The 22,223-nt window shown below is 37.9% G+C and overlaps 2 protein-coding genes across 3 annotated transcripts; one reads left to right on the top strand and one right to left on the bottom strand.

Moving 5' to 3' along the window:
- The first annotated feature begins 491 nt into the window (after window positions 1-491).
- On the top strand, window positions 492-9,763 carry LOC147517335 (zinc finger CCCH domain-containing protein 32-like). 2 transcript variants are annotated; one of them, XM_086589592.1, is made up of 8 exons: window positions 548-859; window positions 967-1,109; window positions 1,193-1,255; window positions 1,331-1,450; window positions 1,558-1,845; window positions 1,964-2,281; window positions 7,650-7,706; window positions 8,844-9,763. In XM_086589592.1, exons 1-7 carry the CDS (start codon window positions 799-801, stop codon window positions 7,671-7,673), a joined length of 1,017 nt encoding a protein of 338 aa, XP_086445718.1. In that variant the 5' UTR covers window positions 548-798; the 3' UTR covers window positions 7,674-7,706; window positions 8,844-9,763. The 2 variants fall into 2 exon arrangements, with proteins under 2 accessions (XP_086445717.1, XP_086445718.1); XM_086589591.1 differs by lacking the exon at window positions 7,650-7,706 and having other exon boundaries at window positions 492-859.
- Window positions 9,764-13,771: 4,008 nt separating this feature from the next.
- On the bottom strand, window positions 13,772-14,946 carry LOC147517334 (uncharacterized). Its single transcript, XM_086594673.1, has one exon. The coding sequence runs from the start codon at window positions 14,857-14,859 to the stop codon at window positions 13,876-13,878; it is 984 nt and encodes a 327-aa protein (XP_086450799.1). The 5' UTR covers window positions 14,860-14,946; the 3' UTR covers window positions 13,772-13,875.
- Window positions 14,947-22,223: the final 7,277 nt, after the last annotated feature.

The following is a 22,223-nucleotide window of genomic DNA, read 5'->3' as shown; positions in this document are numbered from 1 at the left end:
TTTTCAGAGTTTATATACAGTATTTTTCGTGGAGGCCCATAATTTAACTCAACGGGCTTCATAGTTTAGCTAAGGTCATGCTATGATTGGTATAACTGTATAAGTGACAAGTGTATAGTAGAGAAGATAAATTGTCTATAGGCAAATGCATCGTGCCCCAATAGTCCAATATACTTTTGATGTGTACTAAACTTGATTGTAATTTTTCCCAACATATCATGTCAATACAATTTCCTCAATTAGACCAACAAAAAAACAAAAAATAAGCTATCCCACTGCCTCAAAACTTTTGTAAAGAAAACCTCAAAGTCAAAAGTGTTGACTGGGTCGGCATATTTAGGTAGCCAATATCCACCTTCGATTCTCGAATAAAAACCAAGACAATCTCAGAAGCAGAGTGCATATGAAGCTACCACGTGATGACTTTCCCAGGTTCCTCTCTTTTTCTTCCTTTGGCGGGTACAAACAAAAATAAAAATAAAAAAATAATAATAATAAAAAAGACAAAGTAAATATAAACATAGTACCCTCCAAAAAACAAGCCCCCATATAAAAAAACTCCCCAAAAAAATAGACAAAAACCAAAACCCCAAAAACAAGAACACAACCGCTTCACACTCCAAACTCCTCCCCCCCCTCCCCTCTCTCTGTGGATCGGACTTTCTAGTACCATCTAGAAAGTTCTAGAACATTTATCTACTATTGTACATTCTGTTTAACTAGTTTTATTACACACGTACTCACACTCAACTCACACTTTTCTTTAATTTGTTTTTTTTTTTAACCGTAAAAAAAAAAATGGAAACGTACACTAAAACACAATCAGATCCACCACACTACTCACAAACGGGTCTAGAAGGTGAATTTCATTTACATTTTACTTTCATTCACTTGAATTTCATATCTAACTTCTTGATCTAGTGTAAGAAATTAGGGTTTTAATGTTTTTTTTTGACACAAATGTAGAGTCGATGAGGAAATTGGGATTGGATGAGAAAGAATTGTACCCGGAAAGGCTTAGTGAACCGAATTGTGTGTATTATATGCGTACTGGTTCTTGTGGATATGGTGATCGGTGTCGGTTTAACCACCCTCGAAATCGGGCTTTGGTAATTATTATTATTACTTTATTTTCTTGTTGTTGGAATTTAGGGTTTAAGAGAAGGGGTTTAATGTAATTTTTACTGTTTAGGTCGTTGGAACTGTAACAGAAGGAGTGGAGTACCCGGAACGGGATGGCCAACCTGTGTGCAAGGTGGAATAATGTAAATATATTAAGTGATTTATGTGAACTTTTGGGTGTTGATTATGTTAGTCTTGTTTGATGCAGTTTTATTTAAAGACCGGAACGTGTAAATTTGGTGCATATTGTAAATTTCACCACCCAAAAAATGTTGGTGGAATAATTGGCTCTGTATCATTAAACGCTAATGGATACCCTCTTCGGCCGGTATGATATTGTTACTATTTCGATTTAGTTATACCTAGTAGTGAAATGGAATTGGGTTAGCTCAGAATGAGATTATGAGTTGTTTATGTTGCTTTGGTTTACTACAGGGTGAGAACGAATGTTCGTATTATGTGAAAACGGGACAGTGCAAGTTTGGTATAGCCTGTAAATTCCACCACCCACAACCAGCTGGCACATCAGTGTCGGCGCCTGCACCTGCATTTTATCAGACGGTGCAGTCTTCTTTGGTTCCTTCTAGTCAACATTATGAAGTGGCTCCCAACTGGCAAGTTACGAGGCCTCCATTGATAAGTGGTTCATATTTACAAGGGGCTTATGGTCATCATGTATTGCTTCCATCAGGGATGGTTCCTATGCCATGGAATACTTATCCTGTAGGTGCACAAGTGTTCTCTTGTAACTGTTTATGGATTCTTCAAAATTCATTTACTTTTGTAAGTAACAAAATATATTTGTTAATATCTGATTATGTTGTTATTCTACTTAATGCAGGCACCTGTAAGTCCAGTAGCATCTCCAAGCACTCATTCCATCATTGGACCAGGCTCATTTTATGGGGTGACACAGGTATCTTCTTCAGCGCCTTCATATACTGGACCTTATCCGTCTTTGCCATCGTCTGCTAGCATTTCTAGTGGATTCCAGAATGAAAGTACATTCCCTGAAAGACCAGGTCAACCAGAATGCATATACTACGTGAGAAATGGTCATTGCAAATACGGATCCTCTTGCAGATACCATCATCCCCCAGAGCGGTTAATGCCCAGTACAAGTTTTGTCCTAAGCCACATGGGTCTTCCATTGCGTCCGGTACGCCTCTCGTTTTCTCTTTTGCTTTATCAACTTTCTAAACTCAAGTTTAGTTGATAATCTATTTGGAACTGAAAGAAAAACTGTCTAAAATTGGTTTCTGCTAACTTTTCCGTACTTGGGGTAAATAATGGTAAATCTCTAGTTTGATTAAGGGCCTGCCAGTGGAAAGGGATCAATTTGTCATATATATTTTTAGTATAAGATGGTCTGACCAACACTGTATTTTCCATGTGTAAAGATATAAAAAGTGTTGCAAGTCTTACCTGGATGATCTAAAGTACTTTGCATCCTTGTGGGCAAGTAAATTTGGATAATCATTCTAGATCTAGGCTACATGGACACGCCATATTTTGAAAAAAATCCTGGTCGGATATGTGTCTGTGTCCAACAATTTGTATCTGTGTCCGATACGGACACACCTTCCCGTGTCAATGCAACCTAGTTCTATATGTAGTTTCTGTAATGTCTCAACCTCTTTTAGATCATGATTTTGTCATGTTGTTGTGATTGGTATCAATGGTTTAGTGTGATTTTGGTCAGCATGGATGTAGGTGAATATCACAGTTTCGCATGGATCTTAGATAATTGAAGCTTGTAGATCTTCCTCCAACTCCTAGCTTACTGTACGGAGAGAAGTACAAAGATGTGAAACATGAAAAGCTAATCCTATGAGTGTGAGTCTTTTGGTGTGATTGATAAACACAAATCTGACAAGTTTTGGGGCGAGGATCCTCCCCCCTCCCCTATTTTTTTTTATTATTTTTTTTCTTATCCTTCCTTTTATTAAGAGAATTGCTCTAAACATGAGTTAATCTGTTAAAGACGTGGGCGAAAAGTGGGAGCTTCAAATATTGTCGATGTTGAAAGAAACTTCATGGAGTTTAAAGTTTAAAATCCTTTAGAGGAAGAAAGTGCACTCAAGCTTGGTTTTGTTTTTGGAAGGCCCCTGAAGAGCGGAAGACGTGAAGTTAATTAAGCAGAGCATATATTATCAGTCAGATTTGAGCTGCATTTTCGGATCACATGTTGGAGATTTTTATCCTACTGGTCAAGACTTGGGTTGTTGGGCTCAAGATTGGGTTTGATCCCACCTTCCCCACAGAAAAACAGAATTTGAGGGATTCAGGGATGAAGTTATAACTAACTAAAACAAACGGACTAATTGGGTGAATTGCTTTCATGGATGTGGTAGACTTCAATTGTGTTGATTAGGACCTAATCACATTCTGGACGATAGTCGGACAACTATGGTTCAGATAGGGTTGTAGTGGTACAAAAATTGTAAGGGTGGTTTTAGATTTGGTTTCTTGGAAGTTGTCAAAGAATTTTAGGGGAATTGGAGTACTGATCGAGAAATAATGCCCTGTTTCTTAGTTTGATCCCAGGAATAAAGTGAGTAGGACCAGTCGTTAGTATTCATGGACATCTGGGAGACAATTTCAGACTAGGTTTTTTAATTTGATTAGTTGAATCTGGAATGCTTGTCATGATTGATATTGCAAAAGCCGAATAGCTTGTCAAGAAGTGGGGTGTTTTGGTCCACAAAACGTTTCCCATGAGTGAGTGTTGTGAGATTATGAGATGAATAGGGCATGTGCGTCCCTTTCTCTTTATGTCCCACGGTGAGTGGCTCTGTGATGGGTTCTTAGAAGTTGCATGGTCTTTAGAATCAACCAGTTGGACATGCTATTCAACGTAGGATCACTTTGTAGTGGTTTGTTCAACTTAGGATCGTTTTGTGCACAAACTTATTGGTTCAAATAAAAAAACGGACCTAAGCAATCTTGACTGGGTCAAGACGAAAGCAACTTCAAATTTGAATCAATAGTTGATTGATTGAACCAACCAATTGTACAGACTCAATCTTGACTGGGTTAAGAGGAAAGCGAGTTCAAATTCAATCAAATTTTACTGTGTAAAATTCATTAGATCAATCAACCAACCAATTGTACTTTAAAGCATTGAAACTCAGCTGATTGATCTAAACACTGCAAATCAGATTTGATGTCCCGTTTCTCGTTTTATTTAGGCTATTTTCTCTTGTATCGGTTTAGTTGACTCATGAGATCCTTGAAATTTTCAGTAATTGGATTTAGTTAGAAATTGCTTTCTTCTTGGATTCAGTGGTGTTTTTAGGACTAACGAGAGGAAAACTATTTGTACTTGATAGATAGATAGATATCAATTGTGGATGAGTTATTTTCATGGATTCGATTGAGTGACTGATCAGAAAGATATGTATTCAAGAAGTGAACACATTTTCCTTTTTCTGGAAGTATTGTGTATCAGAAACTTGGAATAAGAATTGTTTTTCTGAGGGTAGGAACAGGTTCCCCATATTGATCTGGTTAGTCGAATCCGACCGAGTCAAGTATAAAGCTTGTCTTAGCATTGAAATCAGTTTCTTACAGGATGAATCTGTGCGTTTTCTTTAAACTGGCGGTTTATGAAGATCATGTCCAGCTTATTCGGTTCCAGAAACTTGACTGTGAGAACCGTGCATGGGGTGATCCTTTTATTATTGTCTCAGAGTCTTGATGCCAAGTGCTGAATAAATCGTGTTTTCGGATGCTTTGAGAGAACTAGATTTCCATCAAATACATCTTTTAGTTTTGATCTTTGCTGCCCTTCATCAATTTTATTGCAAAAGGGCAGAATTTTAGTTTTGAACTAGTTTGGCTATTGATGTTGGTAATGCCAGAATTAGGAGAAATCAGGCAGTAACATGGGTACGCAGGGACTGCCAGGCTCCTAATTAGATGCACTTTTTATACGAGTCCAATGATTCATACAAGAGTAACTGTAGGGTGATGCCAACATAATAAAAAACCTGGGTAGCATTTTTTTGTTGTAATATGTATAACAAAAGATGTTATCGACTAAGAAAAGAGTATTAAGCTGAAATTCCTATGAGAGAAACCTTGCACATGTCACCTTAGATGCCATAACCCACTACAATAAGGCAACTCTATGGTATGCCTTATTGTAGGCCAAAGGCTAGGCTATCCTCATGAGCAGTGAAACTCAAGAAGGTAAGAATAAGTCTATTTTGTAATTTTCGAAAGGATAATTAAAATCATTTTATTGCACCTTGGAAGGAATCTTTCCAGATGGATGTTAGGGAAAGATATAGGAAAATTACGAAGTGGGTTGGTTCTGTGGTTGGAAGATTGCATTAATTGTTAGTACTAATGAGCATGTCTGCTATATTTTCCTTGCTCTCTATTCCTAATAATGTGGCTAATTAGTTTGAAAATCCATTTGTACTTCCTTTTAGGGTACTAAATGTAACTTTTTGAACTGTTTAACTGTAATAGAGTTTCCTTTATAGACACTTTTATTTTACGTGAAGAAGGCTTCTCCTGGATATACTAATCGAAGAGATTCTGATTTGAAAATTGATTTATGTTTTTTTTTTCATTAGAGTTTATTCTGTATTTTCATGCTCTTATGTTTCCTTTTCAAGTGGCTTTAGCCTGCATACCAGGGATGTTATATCAAATGGAATTTAATTGTTTTGAAACTTTTTGACCACAGAGATTTTCTCGGTTCATCTTGATGAAGGTTGATTTTTGCTTTGGGTAGGATTTTGGGCTGGCGATAGATAAAAAGACTGATAAAAGTTGGTTTCCTGCCCATCTATTTTTAGATATTCAAGACACTTCGTCTCCCAGTCCGAATCAAGTGATGAAATTGTGATAAATGGTCAACCGTTTTTAGCAAATTTTTTGTTATCTAAGTTACATTGACACGGACACACATATCCGAAGTGTCTGACACGACGACAAAATATAAAAAACTGAGGTATATCACAAACAATGTGTCCGGACATGAGGATACATATCCGACACGGTTCTTTTTAAAAATATGGGGTGTGCATGTAAGACAGATTGTTATCTAACCAATTTATACAAGTTGAATCTCATTGTTGATGCAATAACACTAAAAGTTGTGTAATTACTGTCTTTCACTGTTTACCTGCTTATTCAAACACTTCTCGTCTCCTAAAAATCTATGTTTTGTTCAGTGTATCGATCTATGATGCACGGATACTCCTAAAATGCCATTGCACCCGTATCGGCCGGGTACGATACCGATACGGGTACTGGATACTTCTACCGATACTTCTAAGGTACTGGAATCCCCGAAATAGACCTGATCCGATAATTCTACTCAGTTGAAATGTAAATTGTTCTTGAGGCTTCAAGCTGTATTGACTTCGACATGTGCTATAATAGTTTTTCACATGTTCTTGACTAACTTTACTCAAAGAACTACTAGCATAATTTTTAGAATACACATATATTTTAAAATATTCATATTCATTAGCCGTACCCATATCCTAATATTTCAAAAAAGCCGTATCGTTCCCCATACCCGTGTTGCCGTATCGGTATCCGTACCCGTATCCGTGCATCATAGGTATCGATTCAAATGTCTTTTTTGACTTCTTAGGGTGTGTTTGTTATGATGGAAAGGAAAGGAAATACTATGGAAAGGAAAGGAAAATAAGAGTGGTCCACCTTTTCCATAGTTTTTAAGGCGTTTGTTTACCCATGGAAAGGAAATGGGCTTTTCCATATGGAAACAAATGGAAAAGGTTTTGTGTCTTTAGCTAACCCCTGAAATTTTTGTGGAAAGGAAAGGAAAGGAAATAGATAAATAGGAACTTACTACTAATACACTCCACTCAACAATACAATTATTCCTTTCCATAGCTTTTGCAAACAAACATGATTATTCATTTCCCTAGTTTTTACTTTCCTTTCCCCAGTTTACCAAACACATACCATTTAAAATTATTTCCTTTCCATTCCATTCCATTCCATTCCATAGTGGACCACCTATTTTATTTCATTTCCTTTCCATGAGTTAAAATTTAACAAACACACACTTATTCTTTTTGGTGGGGGCATAAGGGTATTTTTTTTTTTTTTTTTTTTTAAACATTAAAAAAAATATAAAATAGAACTAATTTAATGTAATAAAAATAGAACTGATTTTATTTTTTGTTTTAATACAATTTAATATATGGCCAGTTTTTGTTTAATTTCCACTTTACTTTTTGTGAAGTGATCTTTGTATTGAATATTTGAATCCATGTTTTGCTATTACGGTTAATGTCGGAATTTATATTTTGATCTTGTGTAGTTCATTTCTTATTCTGTGAACTGAGATTTTATTTTGAATAATTAGCAAGTGATACTGTTACCAGGATTGGTTGAGGATGGATCATTAGAATTAAGAATTTTTCATGAGTTCCAAATTAATTTGCTGAAGGAGTAGACTTTGCTATATTTTTAAATTTGTTAAATTGCACTTCTGAAAAGAGAATAGACAATTATCATGTTTGCTTTTACTGCAGACTGGTTGGCGTGACTCCAAATAAAATCTGTGGTATGACTCCATAATTGTAGCTTAGGTAAGATGAGTTGTGAGACTTCGCTCAAGTTTTGCTTACCTATCATTTATGTTTTCATATGTTCCTAGACCCTAGTTTGACTAGGACTAAGTTTTTGTGAAATGGATGTGTACATTTCTTTTTATTGTTTTGGAAGTATGTGGATTCCATAATATTACGATTAATTGGTGTAAAGGCTCAAATCACATTATAGAATTTCTCTCAAATGCTCAACACTAGAACACCCTGTACCACTTTGTAACATAATGAAGATGAAAGTTAGAATTTTCCTTTCATGAAGCCAGCTGAGAAAGTTTTAAATTTGATAACGAACCCGGATATCTAGCATCTCGGTTGATGATCTGCTCGAGTGTTCACCTCTGTTTGGTCCTTGGTAGCAGTTGTGAGTTGTAAACTTATTTGGTATGTGTTTGTTGTGCTTAATCTGTATGGTCTATGCCATCTATCCTCTTAAAATTCTGCCCTTTCGCCAATGTGTTGATGCCCGAGTTTTCTGAAACCCTATGCGTTTTTTGTACTGTGTCAAACGTTGTGGAACTCTAAGAAATTGTTTTTAAGGTGCAGGCAGTGATAGATAAAAGCCTATAGGGCCTGTAGGCAGTGATATATGTTTTGATTAACTTTAATGAGCGATAAAGATTAAAGATTATTATTACCTAGTTTGATACTTAACAATGCAAATGAATGTTCATTGATATGCGTTTTTGTTACATAAACAGAAACCTTAATTTTCTCAGTGTTGAGGCTTCTCAGCAAAAGCCCTCTTGAAAAGAAAGGCTTCTAACCTATTTGTGGCCTTCAAATGAGGACCGTTGCATTTGGATTTAAAAATATCGTGTATTTTCTCGTTGATTCTATCTTATTTCAAAAAATACTTCAAATTTGGTTAATTAGATGTCAGAATATGTTCACAGGTGGAACCACTCAATCAGTGTTCATTTTTTTAGTTATTTTTGTGCAAAATAGGAGAGGGGTCCCTATGCGTGTCACTTTCTTTTGTCTGATTTACTGGGCTGACTATGGGTTTGGACTTTGGACTACCATCTTAATGATTATCATAGACTTTATGTACTGACTTGGTAGCTAAGTATTCAAATGGGAGCTGATTTTGCATCTCATGTTCAAATTGATTAACAGGGGGCTCCACCTTGCTCTTTATATGTGCAATACGGAGTATGCGAATTTGGTCCGACGTGCAAATATGATCATCCAATGGGGACACTGAGTTATAGTCCATCTTCTTCTTCTCTTGCTGATATGCCAGTTGCTCCATATCCTGTTGGTTCCTTACTGGCTACCCTGGCCCCTTCCTCCTCGACGTCGGACTTGCAGATTGATGTGATCACAGGTTTCAAGAACTCTATCTCACCAAGGGTACCATCCTCAGAGAACATGTCCAGTGGATCAGTTGGTTCTATCTTGTCAAGGAGTGGACCCATTCTTGTCAATTTATCTGGTCCGAGTTCTTCTCCTTAAAAGCGGTTCATGGTGGTGAAGTATGTAGTTTAAGCAAAGATCAAACAGCTTCTCTTAAACTAGTTGTATTATTCATGCATTGCCATTCCAAGAGCTGTCTATCTCAGGCGTTTACATTTCATCATCCCTCCCTTGTCTAGCTCACATTAGATCCTTAAAAACTTGCTGGGTCATCTGAATAATAAGCTATAACTGTCCTTGAAAGCTATAGCGAAACTTTTATCAGACTCATCACCTCAACTATAGTTCTCTTACATCAGGTAAAGCTGCCTCCCATGTCCCTCTTTGGAGCCTTCTTTTGTCTATTTGTAGTGTAGATCATCTCGGTCTTTGGATTCTGTTGTATTTAGTCATGCTTTAAGCTCATTGGAATGAGAAAGATCACGTGGTTCAGCGGCCTTCTGAATATGGGATGAAGCTTCCCATACCTAACATGAAGGTGTTTATGTTACCCCTTATCCCACGTTTTTTTACACTTGGGGGTTTATTGTAATAAGCGACGATACTTTGTTATATTGAGACTAATTTGCTGTATAATTCCCTTCATATATATGTTACAAACGTATGTGAGTTACTCTGAACGATTATTTCTTGTTTATGTGCTGTCGTTAATCCATGAGAAACTTTCGTTTGTGTGGGCTGTATGGTGATTTAGAATTAGTATGGAATCTAATTATAGCTTTGATAAATGCTTGAGGCCATTGGGTGGATGGGATTCTGCTTCTGGTTGACAAGGATGTGGGTTTATTCCTTTGATGCATCACAAGGTCTGATGGGGCGGTTCAACTGCAAGCCAGATGGTAGAATCTCCACTACCGGTCGGATATTGGCAAAGGTTATAGCTTACGCAGTTACATGGTCCATATAGTTGGAACACAATTGTCGAAACTTTCGATGATGATGAGTCTAGGGATGTCTAACAGTTTATTGTCAAATGTAAAACTCTTATGTGGGCATGGGTGTTTTTCTTATCTAGTGTTAGAGGTTTCTAATTGGAAGACCTCATTTTTAGATGGGAGTCTGTGATTGAGGGATAGCATTTATATGTACTTTTAGTAGTGTGAATCTCTCACACTATATCTTTATTATTATTAATATAAAATATTGTTTTGTTGATAAAAAAAAAAAAAAAAAAAAGGAGATGCTACAGGTTGTTATTTTTATGGGGGAAGAGATAAATCCTGTGGTGAGTTCGATATTTTTTTTTGTTATTTTCAAAGAATTCCTTCTCTTCGGTGCTTTTGCAGGTACTTGGTGTAACCATCATCTTTGTTTTGTTAGTAGTACTACTCCTAGTTCGATCTTAATGTTCTTGTACCAAAACCAAATAAGATAATTCTTCTAAAATAAGATTTATCAAGTCGAATGGAGAGTTCTGCTTGTCTAATGGAAATATCACACGCTTTACATTTGCTTATTTCTAGTTTACTCAATTTTGATTAGAGCTAGTTCATATATATTCGTAAGCAAAGTGTTCGTAAGCAATATAGTTTTGCTTCGGTACAGAAATTTTGTTCTTGTATATCTTTATGGTTATTTAAATTGCTTGAGAGTTCTTAAAATTCAGACAGTGGTACTTGATCGTTTTTGTTATTTGAATAACAATGCTTAATGCATTTAGTTTTCTGTTTTCCTTTCAAAGAAACCAGTCCGCTTCAAGCTTTTAACACAATGAAGTATACATTATCCGGATCCACCAGTATACTTTGGTCACAACACCTTAATTTGCCACTCGCAGTAATTGAATCTGCATTGTGCCCCAGTATTACAGAAGATCCTCCTACTTCAGTTATAACAGCTTAGGATGCATGATAAAAAACATAGGCTGCGTTCCCTGAATCCCACTTTGAAATTAGATTAAGTTGGTGCTAATATTGAAAAATATCAACACACTATGAATGAGATTTTTGTTAAGAAAGAGTTGTGTAACAATTCAAGTCTTCATTCATACGGATGACAGAGTAAGGTCTAAGCGTAAGTACAGCTCACACTGTACAACTGTAGGCTTTTAACTTTAAGCCTAGGGTCCTGCAGAGCTCTGGGCTGGTGACAAAGCTCTGGCAGAGCGATTCCCCTTAATCTATCAAGCATCAACACACAAAAGGGGTTTTGTTCATGAGTATGCACACACGGACAACAATCAAGTGGCTTGGAACTTGTTTCTTAGGAGACGTTGTAATGATTGGGAGTTGCAGCAATATGCAAACTTGACTGCAATGTTGGATGCAATGGTAATAACTGAACAGGATGATAGGTGTTGGTGGAGGTCGACTAAGAGCAGAATATTCTCGGTAAACTCTTTTTATGATGTTATAATCGCTGAAGGCAGAAATCAGGATTACTAACCTACTCCCTTGTTTCCCCATAAATTGGTATGGCAGATTCCTATTTATTTGAAGGTGAGAGTTTTCTTTTGGAAAGTTATCTTGGGAAGCATTCTCACTACTGATGTACTCACACATAGGGGTACAAATGTGCGTCGACTTTGCTCTATGTGCAATATGTTTGATGAGAGCATCGTCATCTTTTCTTGCATTGCTCTTTTCGCTCTTGAGGCATGGGCACAAGCGCTTCTGACCAATGGTCATAGCCTTTCCACTACTAGCACAAGTTGATTCAAGATTACAAGAATTCTTAACCTTATGGCCAAAGAGAAGATCGGGGAGCCGGGGAACAAGATATGGCGTCTCTTACCATATGCAACCATGTGGGTGTTGTGGAAGGCGAGAAATAACCGTATTTTCGGGGGTAAAAAGCATCATCGGTTAAGTAATCGCGTGTTAGAGATCAAAGGGTTGTTATGGCATTGGTTGTCTACTACTCAACAAAGAAGGAACTACAGGTTTAAAGATCTGATCTTAGAATGGAGTCTTGTGATATCTGGAGATTGACGAAGTGTTATCGGTGATTACTTTGCATGAAGATAGTTGGTGTTCTTTCTTTTTCATTTTGTATCTCTGTAACTAGGTGAAGTTCTCACTCACTTTTTCTTCTATGTAATGTACTGTATCTTGTGCTTTGCACTTTTCTCTCAATAAAGTCTACTTATCAAAAAAAAAGCCTAGGGTCCCTGCTTTTGAAATTTCTGCCTAAGAGAATTTTTTGGAGAGCTACCAAAAAAACACAAAAATTTTGAATTAAAAAAACACCAAGCAACTTTAGGAGCAATATCAAATTTTCGACATCAAACTACGCAGTTTTGGATAAACTACGCCACTAAAGCCCAACTGACAGGCCCAAGTCCACGCGGTTTTGAGAAAACTGCGCCATGTATCGCACATAAACTTTTTTTTTTTTTTTTTTTTTCTTTCCCAATCTCTGACGCGGTTTTGTGAAAACCGCGCCATATAAGCCCAATTAGAAGCCCAAACCCACGCGATATTGCCAAAACCGCGCGGTTTTGCCAAAACCGCATGAGTGATTTGATACAGCACCAAACCTGGAACCAAATATTAGCCGATTTGGTATTTGGCTTGGTGTTTTCATCAACATGTGACTCTCCTGAAGTTGAAAAAACACAAAATTATTGAAATTTTGGTGTTTGATGCTAGGTTGACATCACTCCTAAAGATGCTCTAACAGATCTTTCGTAATATATAACTATACTTCTATAAGGTCATTTGAAATTATATATTTTGAAAGGCCGGTAACTTATGGTAAGTTCAATGAATTGTCAAAGTTAAAGGTTTTGGATCATTGGGCACTTGTATAAAAAGTTTTGGGGTTTCAGGGGAAAACGTAGTTAAGTCCCAACTGTAAGCCATCAACTAAGTCTAAGCCATAGCATATGATAAATTTGATAATGCTTGTGTATGAAATGGTAAAAGTTTTGTATGAAGTGTTCGTTCTGCTGCAATCTTTGGTTTGAGCTGATCGATATTGTTCGTGAGAGCACTGTTGATCTTGACGTAGGAGGCCTATTTGAGCTTGATCTGATTAGCTAATTGACTCATGTAATCCATCACATGTATGTACTGTAACTGTCTGTAGGGATGGATATCTTAACTATTTTAAAAATCCTGGCTCCCACGTACAGTAGTACAATAGTACTAGAATAGTTTTTGATGTGTGGCTCTTGGACCACTTTTTGTAACGAGTTTGCCCCTAATTTGTTTCTATTTAATGACTATTTTGTCCTTATTTTTTTTATGACTGTTTTGCCTTTCTATTCATCATTAAATTTCAGTGATTTAAAATGGCGTGTGTTTAAGCCAAGATGCGTAGCACCTGCATCAGACTAGTGCAGTATAATGTATGCGTGAGACTGAGACTGAGAGACTGAGAGACTGAGAGACAGACTGAAAGTTGTTATGATGAGACCTTTTTCTGAGACAACAAAGAGAAAGGGCTGATTCCTTTAAAATCTTTAAGTGAACAAAAATTGAATTAAGATGAGACCTAAGTTGATATCACGAGTGATGATCATGAAACTTACCAAATGGAGCCGTCTTTCAAAAGTAGCTTTATTGCATCTGAAAGACTGAACTAAGAACCAAAATTAGAAAACATTCCATTCACTCTCTTCCCTTCTCTCTCTGAAGTATGTGACATACTGCAGTGTACTTACAGTTTTGATATAACTTGCCAGAAACACTTTAAAACTAGGGTTATTAAGAAAGCGATTCTAGTAATTTAGTTACTTCAAGAACTTCAATCACTCTTTCAAACTAGCAATAACTGTCTGCAACATTACTTAAAGGAACAATGGAGAGTAAGTATCTGAAGTTGTCTGAGATATGAAGCCATAACTATTAATCGGGTCCTCAATAAAAGGATATAAAGCTCCCATGCATCCATCTTCCACCATTAAAGGATTGTTATCAATCGCCGCAGCAATTCCATAAGAGGTGAGATCCCAAGTATGCTCATTTGCCCATAAACCGTAGTTAAGAGGGATGTTATCCGAGTTTGAAGCCTTTGAAGAGTCACTCAACGCGTTTTTAGGAGCTTCATTGTTTGTATAGTGGAGCTGTATCTCTGGAGGAGAAGGAACAAATACTCGGTTAGCTGAGCATAAATCTTGAACAAGAGACCCGCTAGCAGTACTATTTTCTACGGCTAATTTCGTCGAGCTTGAAGTCGGATTCAGGTAACTATCAGGAATAATGCTCTCCAAGTACCCAGATCCAGAGTTATGAGAGAAAAAACAGTTGTTCATGTTAGTTTCGTTGGTGGCATTGTTCTCATTTGAAACTTGAGTACGCATGTTAGGTTCTTGTGGAATAGCTGGTAAACACAAGTTGTTTTGATTTATAGGTTGTTTTGGTTGAGGACTGGTGAGGAGTTGTGACGAAGGTAGGAAGTTTTGGACATCAAAAGGTGTAAGGAAAGAGTGCAATGTGGTATTATCAGTGTAAATGAAGTTGGTCCTTGCCTGGGTACCCTTCATGGAAAGTGCAGCTCTATCATAAGCAAGAGCTGCTTCATGTGCAGTGTCAAAAGTTCCAAGCCAATGCCTCTCCTTAGTTGTAGGATCTCTTATTTCAGCTGCATATCGTCCCCAGGGACGACGCCTTACGCCGAGAAATCTTCCTGGTTCAGTTTGCTTTCTCCTTCCTCTTCTCTCAGTAGCTTGTGATGAAGATGTGTTAGATTGGAGTAAAGTAAAAGTAGGTTGAGCCAACTTAGTATCATTGGCTCTCAAGTGTTTATTATCTGTGGTTTTGGAAGTGGACATGATGGAAATAAGGATACTGATGGGCAAGAATGAGTAGGGAAGTGATACTGTGACAGTGAAGAGGGAAAAGGGAATGTTGGGTGGTTCAGAGACAATCTATGGAAGATGGAGGAAGAATTTGGTTTGAGTGAATGTGGGGAGGTGTTTGGGAGGACTTTTAAAGCCTCTGAGTGAGTCAGGATGGAAGGCAAAGGACACTGTGCTAGTGTAGCATGTAGGTTAGGTGTCACTATCTGAGAGCGCAAACTCCCCCCCCCCCCTACACAATTTTTTTTCCGTCTATTTTTAGTTTTCTCAGTAATTTAATCCTTAAAATCAAAAAAAAAATTCGGTACAGACGTACAGTAGCTATATATGGACGAAACTAAAATTACTTTTTCCCTTTTCTAGTTTAGGATTTCATTTAGGCATTTATTCAAAAGTACGATTTAAAACGAACTTTCACATTAAGGATATTTGTGTAGTAGTTCTAATCTTTCCATGTTGGTGTATACATCTTCGACCGTGGGATTCCTTTTGCGATTATCTTGTGTCAATCTCGAAGCAAATATTTGACTTGGACATGAAGGCCTAATGCCCTATAGATGGTCCGTGTTAACTGCTAAGAGTTAAAAACCTTTTAAGCATGTTTGACATCCAATTTTTTACAAAATTAGTTTACCTACTTCACTAGACATTGCATTAACACCAAAACATTGAGTATGTGGCAATGTGGGAATCTGAAGTATGTGGACCCGTCGCCAATGAGTGTGCGCCTTGTGTCAGTTGTGTGCTTAAAAGTTAAAACTACCTAGCTTTCACATTTGCTCTTGTATTTCAAATATACACGTATTAGTATCATAGTATGCTATAAGTAAAAGTGACTGATTAATTAAGTAGTAAATTCTTGAACAAATATATAATCACCTCCTCTCTAATGCTATCTACAAATCACACATCAAATAAAGGAAGTTCAATGTTTATAATTCTTCTTTATGTCGCACGTGTTTCCGCATCATCTGCAATATAATTCTTCCGTAGTTCTTGTCTGTTTCAAGATATTCAAGGGGAGTTGTTAGGGTGTTATAATATTGAAGCAACCCCAAACCCCACATCATAGTACTTGTATATGGTCTTATACGTCAAAATAGAAGAATTTTGTGTTTGTCTGCTTTGTAGCTTTTTAGAGTAAATACTAGTCCACAATCCACTGGGATTTGGTTTTAACTAACGCATCCTCACATGCCACATTGTAGTAATTTACCTGGTTCAGTTCTATGGACTCCGGTTATTTCATCATATTCAAGCAGTGTCAAATACAATGAAACATATAAGATCTAAGCAGTGAAGCATCGGGCCTATGCTCTCGAAAAGGAAGTATAAAAGGCTGTCAAGATTAGAGGGTCAAAAGGACTACAAAAGTTTAAAGAACACTAAGAAATTAGGAATTAGATGGACCAAAGAACAACATAAATTAGTGGAGAGATAATATTTTTGATTAGATTGTCCAAGTGCAAAAATGTAGTTGATCACCCTTTGTTGAACCCCACTTGTGTATGGCATTGGAAACTACATAAACTAACCAAATCAAATGAGTCAACTTCCTTTCTTGTTTTCTGCACTTCTAAGTCCACAATGCCCTACCACTTGTCACTGCAATGGTCCGAATCTATTTTTAAAAGAGTGCTTAAGCAAAACAAGTCATGATCAATTAGAACATTTGTACTTAGAATCTATGACTCTTGACTGCACTCAAGAATTTCATAAGCAAATTAACAAATATATTGATAATGATTAGATTTATGTAACTTCATTTTCTTCGAGTTAAAAACAGAGGAAAGAATGAAGTATGTTAGAGATTAAATAATCACAAATTTGTTGTTGGGATTTATACCGATACCAATCGATCCTCACTATACAGATAATTTGTATTTGAACTCACTTCAACTCCAGATAAATTCTAAAATATCAACTACAACTATCATAACATGCCAAACTCTATAAACAACTATTAACAATAGATAATAATGTAAATAAGTAAAATGCATACCACAACACAAAGATGTTACGTGGTTCGGCCAATGGTACCTACTTCCACAAGAGCTAATCCTTTATAAAGTGGGAAGGACGATTACAATCACTCATTTCAGTCTCTCACCTTACTAGATCACTTATCTATCTTTACAGGCTTGTTTCTCTGTAAATGTTATATCTTAATCTTGATTGGTTTCAAGATTGGGTTTTCTCTCTGTGTTCTGTGTATTTTTGTGTTTCAGCATGTGTTAGGTTTTGCCAAAAACCCAAACCTTATATTGCAAACTCGCGGTTTCGCAAAAATAGAAATCCTGACGAAAATAGGCATGAAGCCAGCGTGATGCTCTAAAACACTTGGAAGTCGTCCACGACATGGCGGCGTCTTGGCGCTGCTTGCCGAACAATTTGGTGGCCTGCGTGCTCAGCCTTCTTCATGCAAACTGAACTTCTTTTCCTCCTCATGTGAGGGATAACTCTAACAATCTCCCCCTCCCGAACAGCGAGGGGGGATACCTTCATACAATTTCCAAATCAACAGGAGGAGTGTGCTACCATTCCGGCGGTAGCACAACAAACATCAAACTTACCTTTCGGTAAGACCTTGGTCATCATATCCGACTTGTTCTTGTCGGTATGGATCTTCTCGATACACAAATGCTTGTCTTCGAGTACTTCTCTAATCCAATGATAACGCACATGTATGTGCTTGGATCTAGAATGAAAACTCGGATTCTTGCTCAAATGGATGGCGCTCTGATTGTCACATAGAACTACAAATTGTTTCTGCTTAAGCCCTAGTTCGTTGAATAACCTCTTCATCCATAGCATCTCTTTGCGACACTCAGTGGCTGCAATATACTTGGCTTCTGTAGTGGAGAGGGCAACACACTTTTGCAACTTAGATTGCCAAGAAACTGCTCCCCGTGCAAAAGTAACCAGATAACCGAAAGTGGACTTCATCGAGTCAACATCACCTGCCATGTCTGCATCAGTGTAGCCTTCAAGTAAGGGCTTACTTCCACCAAAACATAAACACGATTTGGAAGTGCCCTTGAGATATCTCAATATCCACTTAACACCTTCCCAATGCTCCTTACCCGGATTTGACAGAAATTGGTTTACAACACCAACGGCGAAAGCAATATCCGGTCATGTACACACCATTGCATACATTAAGAGTTTGCTGCTCACTGCAGATGTATAAGGAATCTTTTCCATCTGACTCTGCTCATGCTCACCCTTTGGACACATCTTTTTGGTCATGTGGAACTGGCCACCAAGCGGACAACTGACTGGCTTCGCTTGATCTATGCTGAATCTCTTCAAAACCTTCTCAATGTAGCATTCTTGAGAAAACCACAACTTTCCACTCTTTCTGTCACGAGTGATCCGCATTTCAAGTATCTGCTTTGCTTGGCCCAAATCCTTCATCTCAAAGGACTTACTCAAGTCTTTCTTCAGCTTGGATATCTTGTTGATGTTTGGGCCAAATATCAACATATCATCCACATACAACAAGAGCACTATGAAATCTTCGTCTGAAAATTTCTGAACAAACACACAATGATCGAAAGCAGACTTCTTGTATCCTTGCTTCACCATAAAGGAATCAAATTTTATGTACCACTGTTTTGGTGCCTGCTTCAACCATACAAGCTTTTTATCAGCTTGCATACTAGGTGTTCTTTGTCTTTGACCTCAAACCCCTCTGGCTAGTCCATGTAGACATCTTCTTCAAGGTCTCCATGAAGAAAAGCTGTCTTAACATCTAGCTGCTCAACCTCCAGGTTCATACTTGCGGTCATACCCAATACCACCTGGATAGAAGTCATCTTCACTACAGGAGAGAAAATCTCATCAAAGTTAATACTTTTTCTTTGACCGAATCCTTTCACTACAAGGCGAGCTTTGTGCCTTGGGTATGGATTGTTCTCCTCATGCTTGACTTTGTAGATCTACCTATTCTTGAGAATTTTTCTTCCTTTCAGTTTCTCAACTAACTCATACGTGTGATTCTTATGCAAAGAATCCATCTCATCATGCATAGCCTTCAACCACTTCTCTTTGTCTGTACCTTCAAGTGCCTCTTGATAGTACATAGGTTCTCCACCATCAAATAATAAAATATACGTATGTGGTGGATACCTAGTTGAAGCTTGTCTTTCTTTGTCTGACCTCCTTACCCCATCTGCTGGTGCCTCAGGAGGATGCACTTCTGCTTGCTCAGGTAGTGGTTCATGCACTTCATCTACATCTTCTATACCAATAGGTTCTATCCCATCATGAGCAATATGATTCTCATCATGAGCTTCAAGCTCGTGGTTCTCTGCATTCTCAATGCCTTCTGCATGTTCCACAGTAGGAATTTATGGTTCTGAATCAACAAGATAATTAGTGAAAGCCTGTAGCTTCTCACTTTCCTCAAAGTCTGCTATGGTTTGGTCTTCCAAGAGCACAATATCTCAACTTCGGATTACCTTCTTGTTAATCGGATCATAGAGTTTGTAGCCAAACTTCTCATCCCCATAACCCAGAAAAATGCACTGCTTGGCTTTGTCATCAAGCTTGGATCTCCCATCCTTCGGAATATGCACAGATGCCCTGCACCTAAATACCATCAAGTATCCATAATCAACATCTCTGCCTGACCATACTCTCTCTGGATAATCACTATTTAGAGGCTTTGACAGTGATAAGTTGATCACATGCACGGCTGTACGCATTGCTTCTACCCAGTAGCTTCTAAGAGTGAGACATCATGCATCACATCCTCTCTACAATGGTACAATTCATCCTCTTTGCTATTCCATTATGTTGCGGTATCTTGGGAACGGTTTGCTCATGACAAATCCCATAACTCTTGCAATACGCTTCAAACGACCCTATGTATTCACCTCCATTATCTGAGCGAATACACTTCAACGGCTCCCATGTCTCTCTTTCCACCATGCTATGGAAAGTCTTGAACACGCCAAATACTTCATCTTTGGTCTTCAGACTATATGCCCATACCTTTCTCGATGCATCATCAATGAAGGTCACGAAGTATAAAGCTCCCCCATGGGACTTTACTTTTATAGGACCACATAAATCTATGTGCACTAGCTTAAGGATATTGTCCTTTTTGTGAGACGGAAATCTTTGGAAAGACACCCCTGTGTTGCTTTCCTACCAAACAGTGAGTACATCTATTTAAATGTGTACCTTTGATGTTTGGCAAGACCATTTGCTTGGCAAGAACTTCCATGCCTTTTTCTCCCATATGACACAGTCTCTTGTGCCATAGTTCGGAGGAAGCTTCTTCTTCTGCCGCATTCACTTCTGCTTTACACAAACTAGCCTGTGTTTTGTAAAGAGAGCAAGTTTTCTTTTCTCTAGCTACTACAATGGAACCTCTGCTCAGTTTTCATACCCTGTTATCAAACGAGTTTACAAAGCCATCATCATCTAACTTCCCATCTGAAATTAGGTTTAGCCGAATGTCAGGGACATGTCTTACATCCTTGAGTGTCAAGGTGTAGCCGACATTGGTTTCTAAATGGACATCACCAATGCTTATAATCTTTGAGACTCAACTATTTCCCATCTTCACCTCACCAAAATCGCCAGATTTGTAGGTAGTGAAGAAACTTTTATGTGGTGTGACGTGGTAAGAAGCACCTGTATCTACCACCCACTCTGTACCTTGGCCTGAAGTGCTCAAGCATAACTCGTCACCATCTGACACAATTCCTACTTCACCTTCTGAAGCGATATTTGTGGCGTCTCTACTGGTGGTGCTTTCTTTCAACTCTAACTTGTCTTCATGTACGGTACTATTCTTCTCATCCCTCTTCAATTCTATGCATTCATACTTGAAGTGGCCATGGATACCGTAATGATTGCACGACAAGTCTTTCTTAGGAGGTCTGCTTGCGCTCCTAGATTTTCTTTTGTCATCACCTCTAGAATGAAACGGTTTTCTGCTTTTGCCTCTCTCTTGCTTTTCTGTAACACGGATCTCTGAGTGACAGGAGCTATTCTGTGTGTCATTTCTTGTCTTCTCGTAGAGGTCTTCTAAAGTCTTCCACAGGCTGAAAGCTGTGGTCTCTTGGGATACAAGGTGGATTACATTGTTGTCAATCCGTTATCTAATGCACCCAATCGCTTTTTCATCAAGCGTCTTCCAATCAGCATCGGATACTGTATCCGGTTTTATTCCCTCATTCTCAATGGGTTGTGTCAGGCCCTTGCAATAGAGCAAGTCTTCCATCCTGGCTTTCTACATAGTGTAGTTACTTCTATTCAGATTTGTCATGCGAGTGTTCATAGAATGATTCATCTCTACAAGTTATTTAAACTCAAATTTTCTATCAGGAATTTCGTCAAACACCTTCCGAGCAAAATTTGGATAACACCCTAGGTTAATCTAATCAAGGCTCTGATACCATTTGTAGGGGTTTATACCGGTACCAATCGATCCCCACTACACAGATAACTTGTATTTAAACTCACTTCAACTTTAGACAAATTCTAAAATATCAACTACAACTATCCTAACATGCCTAACTCTCTAAACAACTATTAACAACAGATAATAATGTAAAGAAATAAAACACATACCACAACACAGATGTAACGTGGTTCAGCCAATGCTGCCTACTTCCACAAGAGCTAATCCTTTATAAAGTGGGAAGGACGATTACAATCATTCCTTTCAGTCTCTCGCCTTACTAGATCACTCATCTCTCTTTACAGGCTTGTTTCTTTGTAAATGTTATCTCTCAATCTTGATTGCTTTTAAGATTGGGTTTTCTCTCTGTGTTATGTGTATTTTTGTGTCTCAGCATGTGTTAGATTTTGCCAAAAACCCAAACCTTATATTGCAAACTCGCGGTTTCACAAAAATAGAAATCCTGACGAAAATAGGCATGGGCACGGGCGCGCCTTGGGCAAGGCCAAAGTCGAGCGCGCGCGCCTTAAAAACACTGGAAGTCGTCCATGGCATGGGCGCTAGTATGCGTTTTTGAGCAAGACCAGTGGCCGAGCGTCGCTCGGCCTTCTTCTGGTGAACTTCTTTTCCTCCTCATGTGAGGGATAACTCCAACACTTGTATGTTGATAATTAACTTTTGCACAAATGAGTATTGATTTGTATTTCTGTTGATCCTACTATTATAACTCGATTATCAATCAAAACCACAGTAAAATTTCATCAATCAAAGTAAATATTACTAAAGGATTAAGGACACACACACACACGGCCAAAAAACACATTTGAGCAGCCTTTTTGTAAGGACTTGGTACAATGACTTGTCAAACAAGTATAATTAGTAAGTCTTGTGAAGTTTACGATTCTTCCCTTCTATGGGT

This window comes from Coptis chinensis, chromosome 2, assembly GCF_015680905.1.
Source record: "Coptis chinensis isolate HL-2020 chromosome 2, ASM1568090v1, whole genome shotgun sequence".
NCBI lineage: Eukaryota > Viridiplantae > Streptophyta > Magnoliopsida > Ranunculales > Ranunculaceae > Coptis > Coptis chinensis.
The sequence above is the reverse complement of the archived record's forward strand: the minus strand, read 5'-3'. Positions and strand labels throughout refer to the sequence as shown.

Excerpts from the sequence above, each read along its gene's own strand:
- LOC147517334 (XM_086594673.1), bottom strand. The coding sequence starts at position 14,859 with ATGTCCACTTCCAAAACCACAGATAATAAACACTTGAGAGCCAATGAT.
- LOC147517335 (XM_086589591.1), top strand. The coding sequence starts at position 799 with ATGGAAACGTACACTAAAACACAATCAGATCCACCACACTACTCACAA. Across the intron at positions 860-966 it reads CTCACAAACGGGTCTAGAAG|AGTCGATGAGGAAATTGGGA; the intron begins GTGAATTTCATT and ends ACACAAATGTAG. Across the intron at positions 2,282-8,843 it reads TGGGTCTTCCATTGCGTCCG|GGGGCTCCACCTTGCTCTTT; the intron begins GTACGCCTCTCG and ends ATTGATTAACAG.